The 14,283-nt window shown below is 38.8% G+C and overlaps 1 protein-coding gene across 4 annotated transcripts in view; it reads right to left on the minus strand.

Annotated features, from left to right (window-relative positions):
- cacna1bb (calcium channel, voltage-dependent, N type, alpha 1B subunit, b) overlaps nt 1-14,283 on the minus strand; it is a 228,589-nt gene that overhangs the window by 55,925 nt on the left and 158,381 nt on the right. For all 4 annotated transcript variants that reach the window (XM_080876258.1, XM_080876257.1, XM_080876256.1 and 1 more), the window contains exons 20-26: nt 12,407-12,469; nt 8,012-8,767; nt 5,633-5,808; nt 4,852-4,981; nt 3,747-3,876; nt 2,886-2,945; nt 1,844-1,950 (exon numbers count right to left, since the gene is read on the minus strand). In XM_080876258.1, coding sequence (XP_080732384.1) covers nt 1,844-1,950; nt 2,886-2,945; nt 3,747-3,876; nt 4,852-4,981; nt 5,633-5,808; nt 8,012-8,767; nt 12,407-12,469 — 1,422 coding nt within the window. The remainder of the gene's footprint in view (nt 1-1,843; nt 1,951-2,885; nt 2,946-3,746; nt 3,877-4,851; nt 4,982-5,632; nt 5,809-8,011; nt 8,768-12,406; nt 12,470-14,283) is intronic.

The following is a 14,283-nucleotide window of genomic DNA, read 5'->3' on the forward strand; positions in this document are numbered from 1 at the left end:
GGAAAGCTATGCAAACCTAACTGGCTCTATGTGAAAAAAAGTGTCCCACTTGCTAAATCATGAATCTTTCTGTGATTAACCACATCACATCGTGGCACAGCTGAAAGAAACAGCTGAGAAACAAAGTCATTGACATCTATAACTCTGGAATGGGTCACAAAGCCATTTCTAAGGCTTTAGAGCTCCAGCGAATCACGCTGAAACCCATTATCCACAAATGGAGAAAACTTATAACAGTGCTGAACCTTCAGGAGTGACCAGCCTATCAAAAGTACTTCAAGAGTGCATTGATGACTTATCAAGGAGGCCACAAAACAACCCAGAACAATATCTAAAGAACCGCAGGACTCGCGTCAGTTAAGGTCAGAGTTCATAATTTAAAAATAAGATAGATACTGGGAAAAACCCATGGGAGTGTTCAAGGAGAAAACCACTGCTAGCCAACAAGAACACAAAAGCTCATTTCACATTTGACAGAAAACATCTTGATGGTGTCCAAGACTTTTGACAAAATATTCTGTGGACTGACGAGACAAGCGTTGTAACTCAAGTTAACTTGGGATATTCAGTGAGTCCACATCTGAACGGCTAAAAAAAAATCCAGACAAGAAAAGGAGGTTTTGGAGTGGACTAATCAAAGTCTGGACTTCAATCAAATTGTTGTGCTTTGGCATGACATTAAACAGGCCGTTTATGCTCGAAAACCCTCCAAAGTGGCTGAATCAAAACAATTCAGCAAAGAAGAGTGAGCCAAAATTCCTCCACAGCAAATGAAAAACTCATTGCCACATAAACACTTGATTTCAGGTTACTTTTTCAGATGGGGCCAGGTAGGTTTGGATAACTTTCCCATTCATAAATGAAATCATCTGAAAAAACAGAAAAATGAATTTTGTAATTACGTGGGGTTATTCGCAATTAAAATTTATTTGATTATCTGAAACATGTACAAATGTGCAAAAATTTGGAAATCAGGAAGGGGGTAAATACTTTCTCACAACACTGTAAACAGTGTGGTTCTTATAACCATGCCATTGACTGTATATAAAAAATGGACAAAACATGGCCACCATGTTATCACCTAATGGTTTACGCCATTGTTTTGAAGCCTAAACATGAGCATTCTAGTGAATTGTCTATGACAAGATGGTAATGGCCTTCTTTATCATCAATCCGACCATATATTTAAAATAAATACCTGACAATATTAAATAAGACGTAAAACTAGCAAATGACATAAACATTTTACAGAATGTATAGAAAAGATGTGTGTAAACATTGTTACCTTCCCTAAACTCATTCATATATAACTCATGCACAATGTAAATAAGTTGATGCAGTGTTTTATATACAGTCTATGATCCATACTATGTTCGAACTTCTACTCCACTAAGAAGAAAACGAATATTCAAAAAGCAGATTCTGTATAAGGCATTAAATCCAAAGTACCAACTAGATGGCAGCTAGAGCCTGACAGTCATGGGAAAATCCTGTCCTTCTGTCTCCACCTGAGCCTTAAACCTATCAGCCAAATTGTGCATGACCTATTAGCCAACTAGCAGGGAGGGGCTGTGAAGACTTTATGTAACATAATCATGGCAGCAAAATAACCGCTGGGCAACACAAAAGTCTTGGAATTCATGGGAAAACAATAAGACGACCACATTAAAATTCATAATGCTCGTCCACTGGATAGTTGAGAGGAGGCAACAAAACAAACCATTTGGCGTTTTAATGATGATGGTTTCCACATCTTGTTATGTGGTTGGTGTACATTATATTCAAGCACCGCTGGGATGATAAAATAATGAACAGAAAAAAATTCAAGGGAAAGTTGACTCACGAGCAGGCAAAGGCCACCAGAGCTCCGCTGACCACGATGAAGTCCAGAATATTCCACAGGTCACGGAAATAAGAGCCAGGGTGGAGAAGCAGTCCCAGGTCAATCATCTGGAGTCGCAGAGAGTGATGGAATTACAGAATTAAATTAGACACATTGGGATGGAGTGTTATCTCCACGTAAAACCACAAAGCCAATTAGTGATGTCAGTGACATGCTATCCACAGTTTGCTGGCCTTTTCATTAAAGCTCAGATGTGGTTATAAGCAGGTCAAAAGCATAAAGTAAAAATAAATCTAACAAGCTAAATTTGGTTAAAAATGACGAAAGCTCATTATGAAACAAATCCTTATTAGATAAAAAAAAAAACCAAACTGAAACAGATTTATATGTATCTTATACTATATAAGTAAACAGTGCATATATCCAGAAAAGGACAGAATCTTCAAGCCGACAGAAAATAATGTCTGTCATGAAACTATTCCTGCTGCTTCCTAATTGGACTAATTATTATGGAGAAGTCTGTGAGCCAGTTTACATTATTAAGTGATGCAAAACCCAAATATTCTTCCTTGTAGCGGGGTGTCTGGCTTCTGTTTTAGGTTCAAATCTCCAGGACTCTGACTTGGATTATTTTGGTTCTTGCAGCAGCTTAAAAAATACCACTATCAAAGTAGAGAAAGACATGCTACACGTAAAAGAACAGTTAAAGGCAATAGGATGTAAGCAGCTGATTATGAGAGTGACATGCTTGCTTCTGAATATGCTTTTTTTTTGATGATGCATGCATCAAATAATTTTCTGTATTTTAGCGATCAAGGCATCTATCAAGTATTATACCAATGCAATATTTTTGGAGAAAGTGTCAATGTAGTTTTATTACTTTGTGATTGTGTTTTTAGCTTTGTTGAGTGTTGATCAAGGCAATCTTTACATTTAGCTCACCACAGATGTTGTAGACGTTTGACTAAAATCTTGCACAGCAGGTTTTCATAGCTCATGCGGCTCGAATGAAAATGTACCTTGATTTTTCCATCCTTCTCACCTTAATCACCATCTCAAAGGTGAAGACTCCAGTGAAGACATAATCCAGGTACTTGAGAACCTACAAAAAGTTAAGCAATAAGGAAATATCCTTTAAAATGACTCACTAACAGACCCAGTGACAGATGTTTTCAGTCTTTGAAAGGGTGTGTGTATATGTGTGTAAGAATGGACCAGATATGCACAACGTGTTCCTATGTCCTGCCAAAGATCTCAAACTCTGTCAGCTTTGCACTGTACTGCATAGATACACATTACCTTAACACCTCACAACAGGCACACACGCTCACCAAAAACTAACACACACACACACACACACACACACACACACACACACACACACACACACACACACACACACACACACACACACACACACACACACACACACACACACACAGTTTCCCTCTGCACCCCTGACTACAATACTAACTAGCTGTGCTCGTCTGTCAAAACAAAACAAAAAAATCATCCTTATTCCCAGCATGGGCTAACATATCACACAGGGATGTAAAGAATACAAAAACAGGATAGTTACTGGATTTTTGGCTCTGAACCACTTGCGAATCAGTTATTTCACCAAGAAATGATTAAAAGTTTGTTTTTGTGCCTCCTACCACTCATTCCTCAACATGGATAAACTGTCAGATCCTGTTAGGAAGAACTTCTCAATCGGTCCAAATGAATCAGTCAGTCAGCCCAAATGAGACGTGTTTATGTGTGAATCCTCATCCGGCCTGTGCTAGCCTGCATGTTTTCATGCATATACTTGTCCATGTGTGTTTATCTGTCTGACAACAAGTGTGTTTGCTGTGTACTTCCAGATGTTTATTTATGAAGTCTTGATGTAGGCCTGACTCACATCGTTGCGCGTCGCATTGGCTTGCACGGGGTCCTCAGCTGCCAGGGCGATGCTGCTCATGGTAATGACCGTCAGGATGCACATTTCAAAGTAGCGTAGGTTGACCACATAGTGACACAGCCGTCGCACCCTGCAAGACCAACATATAAACACACGCACGCACAAACTCGAGCAAATGTACTACACGCTTAGCAGTGACAGCTCACAAGGTGCTTTCAGGTGACATCCTTCCATAACAGGCTGTGGACAAACGCATATCCAAAACAATACATGAAGGTAGGGAATGAATCTGCCGCTGAACTATGCCGTTTCACAGAGCTATAGAGCATCTGCGTATTTATAGCATTACTATTTTTTTTAATTTATAGCATTAGCATTACTATAGCATCTGCATTTTATCTTATGCTTCTGACTATGATTCAATTCTTGTGTTAAATCTTAAAAGCTTAAGGCTGAAATTTTAACTAGCCATGCTTTAGCTCACTTGTCTATAAGATCTTGAGACCACTTGAGCGTCCAATGGCCTCGAGGTGGCACCTTCCAGTTACTCAGCTAGAATTTACCCCAGGATGCACAAAAAGTAATGTTCTAATTGGGCGAAGAGAAAAGGATCCAAAAAGCAGCAAATGTCCAAAGAAGAGCCTTGGAAGACCTTTGGAAAGCCTGGAAAATATTGCCCGTGACCACTTTAAAAGAAATTACAAGAAACTGCGTGGAAGCAAAATTAAAACAAATGAGGGATGGTTCAAGAACCTTTGCACAGTACTGTATATTTGCAGTTGCTGCTTTCCTCCCCAAAACAGGTCCTCACAGAGAAAATGACTCCAAATTGAAGCTACACCCAGAGCTCCACTTCTGGGAGTGACTGTTGCCTTTGTGTGTAGGTGAGGCATGAAATACCCCAAAGAGAAAGGATTTATTTAAGCATGACAAGTGAGAATAACGGTGATTTGTTATTAACCACTAAAGAGTCAGACATAAGCAAACCACTGACTGTTTCAGTGCTTTAAAGAGGAACCTGAATGAAATCAATTAAAGCTTTTAATTCTCAATATGCTGTTTATGCTAACCCCACGTCAGTCCGCTGAGTCACCTCGCAACTTACGGGTTTGTTTGGCCGAAGATGAACATTGAGCTGTAGGGAAGGATCTGCCGAGGCCCATTAGCTGCCTCGTCCTCTTCCAGATCTTTCTTCTCCTCACTGAGCTGCAGGTTGTCACAGTCGATGTTGTTCACTGATGCGCAAAAACAAATACGCTCATTTAGCTCAAAGAAGCACAGACCGTAAAAAGTGAGGTATTTTCTATGGATGTTAAATGCAGGCTTTTAGTTTCTTTAGGCATTTTATAGCTGCGCTTCACAGAAATATACAACACATCATTTCACTAATTAGACATTTCTCATAAGATCGTGGTTGCAGGGTCAAGATTAAGTGTGACAGCTATGTTATGAAAAACTGTTTTTCGCACATGGAAGAATATTAACTTAGCTCACAAACAAGTACACATACTTTTACAGACACCTTGAAGAGATGCAGTATTTCTGAATAAAAAAGTTAAATTTTCTTTTTTCCTCCTTCAGATTAAAAAGGTTAAAAAAAAAAAGTCATCCAAACACAAGTGTTATGGCATGATTTTTTCACAGCGTGTGGGCTTCATCGTCAGCTGAAATAAAACTGTGCTTTTTGACAGCTCATTTTGTATTTTAGGATATTTGGCTGCTTTTATATGTGTGATAAAAGTCTACTCACTCATTTGATTCTTTGCTAATCACGAGATGTGGGGACTTTTGATTGAACTTTGTAACACAGTGAGCTAATATAACACAAATATGTTTAACCTCCCTATCCTTCCCCACCTCCCGTCTCAGTAACACACTATGCTCACTGGGTATGATGGTGGTTTCTCCAGGCGGGGCAGTGATGGTGACAGGAATGTGGATAGCATTGCTGTTGAGGCCAGCCTGGCTGGCCCTAGTGGAGTTCTTCTGGTTGTCAACATCCTCTGTAGGCTGCTGAGGACTGCAGGTAAAGCTCTCCTCCTCAGCATCTGGCTCCATCTCCCTGGAGAAAAAAAAGATGGGTTTAGTGTAAAAAAACAAAACAAAAACCCCCCCAAACTTTGTTTCCTTTCCCTTTTGTACAAAGAAGCACAAGGTAGCTCTAAAAACACACATTTCATATAGTATCAGTGTATAAAATAAGTTCAGGTGTTCATGAGCAGCTCTCATAAGGCCCCACCACAGCATTGTAATCAGGTTGAGGTCTGACTGGACTATTGCAACAACTTGATTCTTTTATTTTTCAGCTGCTCTGTTGTATGTCTGACTTCTTGTTCAGTTAAAAATACTGTACAGGTCCTGTGGCTGTAAAACAAGCCCAAATCATCACCCCTCCACCATTGTGCTTTATAGCTGTTTGTGCTGATATGTGGTGTTGTGCATTGTGGACAAAGACCTCCACTTTGGTGTCATCTGACATTGTTCCAGCTTTCTTGTGGTTTATTGAGATGCAGCTTTTCAAATTTAAGCCTTGTTGCCATGTTCTCTTTAGAGAGAAGAAGCTTTCTCCTGGGAACCCCAAACAATCAAAACAATCTGAGTTTAAGATATACCTCGTTTTGGGGGGGGTTTTCTGCCAGGACTGCATACAGTTCTGTAAAAACTTATTATTCATATGACTGCAAGAGTCTCAAGCACAGACTGTTTTCATAGCCACTAATCTGAAGTATCAGTCTTTGTGCAGTTGATTACAGTCCAAACATGTCCAAGAAAGGCCAATACATGGAGAAAAAAATAACATGTTATTGAACAGCGTGAATAAAAGGACAAGTACAGGTGACTCACAGACCCTCAACTGGCAGTTTTAGTAAATACAGACCATAAAAGCCACACTATGGTTTTTTGTGTGAAAAAGATAATAGGTCTTCTTGAATAAATCTTCATGTTTTTGTCATTTCTTCAATGGAATAAACTTGACTAATTTCCTAGAACAAAAATACGATGATAGGGTGCATAACCCAAACTAAAACCATTTGACCCAGGTTGCAGATGTGCTGACAAGATCAATTCGCCCATGGAGTGATGATGGCTACAAATGGGCCTCAAAGTTGGATCTACAACAAGACAGTCGAAGTGTGTCTGTGTGGGCTCTCAGTCATCCACGAGAGAAAGCAGCTGGACTCCTTTAATTTTCTTAAAGAGGTTTCACCTCTCATCTGAGAAGCTTCTTTGGTCTTCTAGAACCAAATGGTGGAGAGTCCCAGGTATTTAATCCCTAGTGGGAATTGTCCCACACACAGGGAAAAGATTGCTTTCTTTCCACGCTACTTAGACGAAATTCAGAGTGGATTAATGTTTTTTTAAGTTATGACAAGTTATGACTGAAGCTACACCTGACAGCAGAACTGTGTCTTCATATTTTTTGCTGAACTTATTTAGAAACCAATTTTGGTGGAGTTAATTATTTGACTTGATTCGAGGTCAAGCATCAAATGAGAATCACAAGTAAAGGCCATTAATGGCACATGGAGTGCTGGTAATGTCCACTCAGATAGGTTGTTGTCTAAAACTGGCTTTACGAAAAAAGAAACAGTGTTGTCATGGATGTGGAATGAAGAAATGGGAAGCAGAGCGAAAATCTAATCTTACTGAGCTGCAGTTTGTATTTGGGAGCAGTAATATATTAAATGTGCTGATGAAACCAACAATAATAAAAACTTCTGTTCAAAACACATTGCATCAGAAAATTACAATAAAAAAGCAAAAGCACTTTGGTGTTTGTTGGCTGTGTCTGTTGTTACAGGTGCAATCAGAACTTCCACCTGCAAAAACTCACTTTTTTGCAACACTGACACAGAGTTGTGTCATCTTTTTAACTTGACATGGAAAACAGTTATTAATTTACACATTTAGCAATAACAAAGCAAAATTTGCACTAAGGTTTTTGACCAAAGCAAATGGGATGAAGAAGTATTATAAAAAAATGTATTATAAAATGTCATATTTTCTTACATATTACTGTTTACACTTAAGATGTCAAATAATCATCAAACGTCAGAACTAACTAACAGCCAGTGAATGAGATAATCATTAGTCAATCAATAATTTATGACATATTCTGAGGTAAATACACCTAATTAAGTTATTTGGACACATTACGACTTAAATAAAGTGTATTAGTATAGTGTGTTGTTTAAGTTGAAAGATTAGGTCATTATTTTTGAAAATGAAGCATTTTATATGAACAACAAAATCTGCAGCTTTACCTGTAACCTCTGTTTCCGTTCTTGTTCCTCTTAGAGTCATCTCCACCCAGAGCTGTCTGAGCTCTGCCCGTACGAGAGCATCGGTCCTTCCTCTCTCCATTACTATCTCCTCCACCTCCCCCTCTACCCCTTTGCTCTGACTGTGCACCATTTGCCAACATCCCATTCCCCTCTTTAGGTGGACGATGTGAGTGATGGTGGTGATGCCCCTTATTATCTCCTCCTCCTCGTCCTCCTCCCTGCAGGTCATTATTTTCCTCCTCAGGGGAGCCGGTCTGGTGGTGGTGGTGCCTGTGCCCCTGCCCTCCATTGCGGTTGTGACTCATCTCCCCTCTCCTCTCTTTTGTCTGTGGACCATCAGCATTGTGATCTCTGCTCCTGCTGTGATGGGTGTGGTGCCTCCCTCCCCGGACATCTCCTTCATCTCTGCTCTCCCCGCTACTGTCGTGGTGGCGGTGATGCTTCCTGGAGTGTGTGTGAAAGTTGTCATCCTGCCGCAGATCCCCTGCCTCCTCCCACCCTCCCTCGGGGGCCCTGCTGGATTTGTCTCCATTCTTGGACTCCACCCTAAGGGGCCTGTCCAGGTGAGTCTTCATGTCGGGGTGCAGATGAAGGGCGCTGGACATCAATAGGCGGTCATCAGGGTCGAGCTCGTTGTACAGGGCCTCGCTGCTCGTTTTTATGTTATGTCTCCTAAGCTGGTTAGTCCTCTGCTCCCACACTGACATAGCCTTCGCTGAACGCTGCTGCTCTTTGCTGCAAACATCGAATAAAACCCACAGGAAAAGATCATGGAACAGCAGTAAGTAATGACATACAACACGTTTAGCTCTACTTTATGAGGTGAACATTACAATCCACACTTTCACCCATAGTCACACTGTCATCTGCAAATTCTAACATTTATCTTTAAAATGACGCTGGATAAGTGAGTTAGAAACAAGCCTATGGATGCGTCAGCACAGATGTGTGCAATGGTGAAACCTTTACTTACCATGCATGAATATGTATCTCAAAACCAACATAGAAAAATTTGACAATTTTTCTTACAGTTTTCTTTCTTACAATCTTCGTACACGTCTTCACACAGCATACACTCTTGCAATGTGCACTCGAAAAAATATCTACTTATCGGCAAAATGTTGGCTTTAAGTCATTCGATGACACGTACATTTTTCATGTCATTTTGTTAAAGAATGTAAACAGTTATATTTAAAGGAGTTTTGTTAAATGAAATTTACCTGATATGTTTGTACCAGGTACAATTTCTTTAATGACTAATGAGTTAAATGAATAAACTTTTACTCGCATTTTATTCAGAAAATAATTCTATGTCCTCATAAACATGAAGCATTATTTTTGTGTCTAAATAGGAGAGCCTTATTCTTAATTTGGATATTTTGACATTTAATTCTCTTACCACTAAGTATGTCTTATATTACACTGTTAAGCTTTTAAATGTTGTGAAATTACATTATAAATCTCTGAAATTACATTATAAATCTAATGCAGGGTTTTAAGTTTCTTTAGTCACAGACTAAAATTTTCTTCTCCAATCTAACTCACTTCTCCTTGGTATAAATCTGACATGTTGTTATTAAGGCGTCATTCTCTTTTAGACTACAAGCAGGCTTTTTGTGGTATATAAGAGATTTGCACATTTTATAAAAGTATTTTATATGCTCAAAGAAAGGTTTTCCACTCAGGTGAGTGTTTGCTAAAAAAAACAAAGGTTTATAATAATAAATGGACACATGTACAACTATTTCAAACTTAATACAGGTACCCAGTTTATACCCGAGGTCAGATTTGAAAGTAACAACCAATAAGATGAGATTTTTTTTCCACTAATTTCATAAATTGAGCATTTACTTACAGATATTTATCTTACTAAAATACACAAATTCTAGTCTCTCCGTCCATGAACTCCTCCTACACGATCAGAAGCTGAGCTACAAACCCTACCACAGCTACATCTTAGACCCCTACATGATCTATGTTGCATATTGTAAGGTCATCATGTTGTCTAGCAACCACATAACACATAAATCACAGGTTTAGAAACCTGTATTATAATATGGGCATGTACTATTGTTATTGCATTACAAACTAGCCAACTCACTATCATTGCTGTGCGCAGACCGAGCGTGCTTAGTCCTTTAAACAAGAACATGCACAGTAATCTATCCCCCTGACAACTCTTAGAATCTTTTGTAAATTTGTGGAACAAATTATATTGAGTATTGCTGCATGGTGGTGCATGTCAGAAATTAAAATAAAATGAGAGGGTCAAAACTTTGATATTCCTGTTATTTAGCATGTACATTGGCGGAATTGTTGGGTTTGTGTTATCTTGCCAAAACTATCTTTGTAGGCGATCGTGGCTCAAAGAGTTGGCAGTTCGTCTTGTAACTGGAAGGTTGCCGGTTCAAGCCCCGGCTCGGACAGTCATGGTCGTTGTGTCCTTGGGCAAGACACTTCACCCACCGCCTACTGGTGATGGCCAGAGGGGCCGATGGCGCGATATGGCAGCCTCGCTTCTGTCAGTCTGCCCCAGCGCAGCTGTGGCTACAACTGTAGCTGCCTCCACCAGTGTGTGAATGAATAGTGGAATTGTAAAGCGCTTTGAGGGCCCCGAAAAGCGCTTTATAAATGCAATCCATTATTATTAAAGACGTCAGTAAACTTTATTAAAACAGTAACATTGGTCATTTTAACGTTGTCATGAGGTGTGCATACGTTTCCATGTACATTAGTAGTTCCAATGAATCCTCGCTTACAAATAAAAAAATATAAATAAATAAATATTGATACTTGCTATTTATCACAACATCATTTTATTGAAAGTCTGGAATTTTAGATTATTGAAACCTTACAGATTGACGTACTTGTCCACACAGCGTATTAATTCTAGTATTATCAGATGTCTATATTCCAAATAAAAAGCACATATTCATGTATATTAATACATATATACATGCTAATTTATTCCTGTCTCATTGTGTGTTGCATGGTGCATGGTATTTTATTTGTACAGGACATTGGGAGTCTTGCACTATAACAGTGTAATCTGTAGGGATACTTTTTTAACTCTTCCCACATGCAAGATAAGTTTGTTTTGTCAATTATTAGAAAGATACTACAGCTACTACTAAAACTTTTATTTTAGAAGTATTTTTCAACCATCATGTGAAACTTAGAACAGCTGTTGTAGCAGACAACATCAAAACGTTTACTGGGACTTCTTAATATGGCATGCCTCACTGACATTGCACAGGGTGACAGGCAGGAAAATCATGCGGTGGGTAATAGCAGAGTTTAGGAGAAGATGATCTGGGATAATAATTATGGGGCGAAATGGGAGCTTTTTTTATTTCTCAAAATAAAAAAATCAAACATAGAGCATCCATTTAATGTAATAATATTCCTGGTTGTCATCAATGTAATGCATATTGCTCCTGTTCACAGTATGATTTGTGAGTTTTATGGGTTAGGTCATTTATTTCCATTTTATCACCTGTACCTCAAGACACATCGAGCGGGGGAGGAGTAGACAGTATAACTCCTAAGAGACAGACAGGGAGACAGAAGACAGGACAGGACAGGTATCCACCGACAGGTGAACTACTGAAATACATGTAGGCGATTGCAGAAATGAAAGCTAGAAATGCTAGAGTAACTGGTGAGATATTGTGACATAGCACATGCACACTCAAAAACACAAGAAGAGCAGTCCTTATAAGAAACCAGTGTTAACTCAAAGAGGTGCGATGGCCTTCCAGCAGCACCGTAATCAATTAAGAGAGCAGATCACCAGGAGGGAGAGCAAAAGCTGGTTGTTGTTGTGTTTTTCTTTTAGTGACAGCCTGGAGTCTACAATAACAAATAGAATGGAAATGCCAAACTGCCTGTGGTAGTAGCAAAGCAGAGAAATTAAACATTTATAGACAAATTATTCACATCACAGAGCTGAAGATCTATTACTGTAGGCACCGAAGGCTAGGCAGAGGCACAACAGTCTACAGTTTACAGTCAAAATTAAACCACAGTGGCACCGTGTGCCATCTGCTGTAGTGCAGTTTCAATGACTTAAAAAAGAAGAACCATAAATACATTTCACTTCAATAGCAACGAAGTTATGACAGAACACAATTTAGTTTTATGAAGGTGCAGAGGAAAGGAGAGGAAAGGAGAGGACTGGAGGAGAGCACAGATTGTCCGAAAGTGGGAGGATACAAGAACTTGAAGAGATGTAAAGAGGGAAAAAAACAATGCATTGCAGAGAAGAAAGGAGACAGAAGGGATGAAAGACTAGAAGAGAAGGCAAAGAGGAAAGGAAACAGGAGAGGAGAGGAGACCAGGAGGAGAATATTGTAACAGAGAGTGATAACTCACGGTGACTGAATGCTGCTGATGGACGACCTGCGAGAGAGTGCATCTCGATTTTGCTTTACAAAACTGTACATGCAGAACAAAAACAAAGGAAAAAAAAATGAGACACAAATCCGAAGGGGGCAGGTGGACAAAAAGACTGACATTCCACCTGCCCCCTGCCTTCTGTGTTACAGCAAAGGACTAATCTGTGCAAATACTTCAATAACACAACAGCAACGGAAAAACGTGTGACATCTTTATGACGAAAACTGAAACTGAAAACCATTCAGGAGTTTCAATCCAAAACATATGAAGAGGAAAATGTAATCTTATATTTTACAATGAAATGTTGAATTTGAAACATATTTAGATATTTAAAATTATTTCAAATGAAGATTCTTAGATTTTGTCTTCAGTTTTGTAATGAAACCCTGAGTTTCTCTGAAACAGCACATTCAACACAGATAGTAAAAATAAAGAGTTTCTTATGAGCCCACTGACTTTTTGTGTGAGCACACTGTTCAATGCACAAACTAAACATGTCTGACAAGGCTGAAACTAATGCACAGGGCCACGTGATAACACTAAGAGCAGTGTAATGGGGAACAAGTCGGCTAGCCAGGGATTTACGGCAGTAATAATTTCTAACTGACCTCATAGTGAGGACGACGGCAATTAAGGAGCAAGTTTTACAAATGAATAAAAAAAAATGTCATCACAAAAAGACCTATGCAGAATTTTTTAACACACAAGTGGAAACAATGACGTACGAACACAATGCAGAGACAATGCATTGTTGCTGTTTTAGTGAATAAGATAGGAAAATACAGTGAGACGTGATAATTTATAGCTACGAATAATTGATCCGTTTGGGTTCTTTTGGTTTTCTTGTGCCACTTTGAGTTTCTCCATTTTTTATCAGTGTTGCCCTGTCTCTGTCATCATGCTTAATGTTAGTCTTCATGTCTCACTGTTTATGATTTGCATTAAGCTTACTCGCTCTTTATGAGTATCTCATGTGAATTGCTTTGGTTTTAAGTTGGGACCACATAAAAAAAATGCAATGAACCCATAATTTGTTCACAGCAACACAGAAAAAAACTGAAGTTTTAAACTTAAAAATGTAGCATTTAAAGACTGTGCGCACTGTGTATTACATTCAAACATCTCCACTTTCCTCTATCCAAAGGAGCATGTACCAGACATCCTGCTGTTTGTTCAGATGCAGCTTTGCAAACCAGAATCATGCTCCTGTGTTTTTTGTTTTTTATAGAAAAGAGCCTTTCTTTTGGCAACCCTTCCAAACAAGTCACACGTTTTCAGTCTTTTTCCAAGTTTACTGTCATTAACTTTAACATTTAATGCTAAGTGAGGCTTATAGAGTCTAAGATGTAGCTCTTGGACTTCTTTATGTTTCTCTGAGCATTGCATGGTCTGGCCATGGGTTGAATTTGCTAGGAAGACCAATTGTGTAATTTTTATGACATTGTGTTAACACAAACCAGCAACCTGCTAAACTTTCAAGTCATTTGCATTTGAATTTTATTAGCAGTGCCCAACTTTATTTATACTTCTTACACTCTTAATTCCTAACAGTGTACTTAGTTTTCCAAAGACTGCAGAATCCTCAGAAAACTTTGAGTATCACATCAAGTATCTGCGCTGATTTTTATGATTTTTTGCTAATTATTACTCACTAACTTTAGTAGACAGAGAGAAATAACTGGGACACGATATCTAAAATACTACTGAGATTATCATCTAAAGATGCAGAATGGAGAGCTGCATCATTTGTAAATCAAACAACAGCTTTGATTATAAAATGCCATTTTAGCAGCAGGTAGCAACATTCAAGGGCAAAATAAAAAAATAATATCATGAAATTTGCTAGTGGAAAC

Source organism: Rhamphochromis sp. 'chilingali' (genome assembly GCF_963969265.1).
Source record: "Rhamphochromis sp. 'chilingali' genome assembly, chromosome: 2".
NCBI lineage: Eukaryota > Metazoa > Chordata > Actinopteri > Cichliformes > Cichlidae > Rhamphochromis > Rhamphochromis sp. 'chilingali'.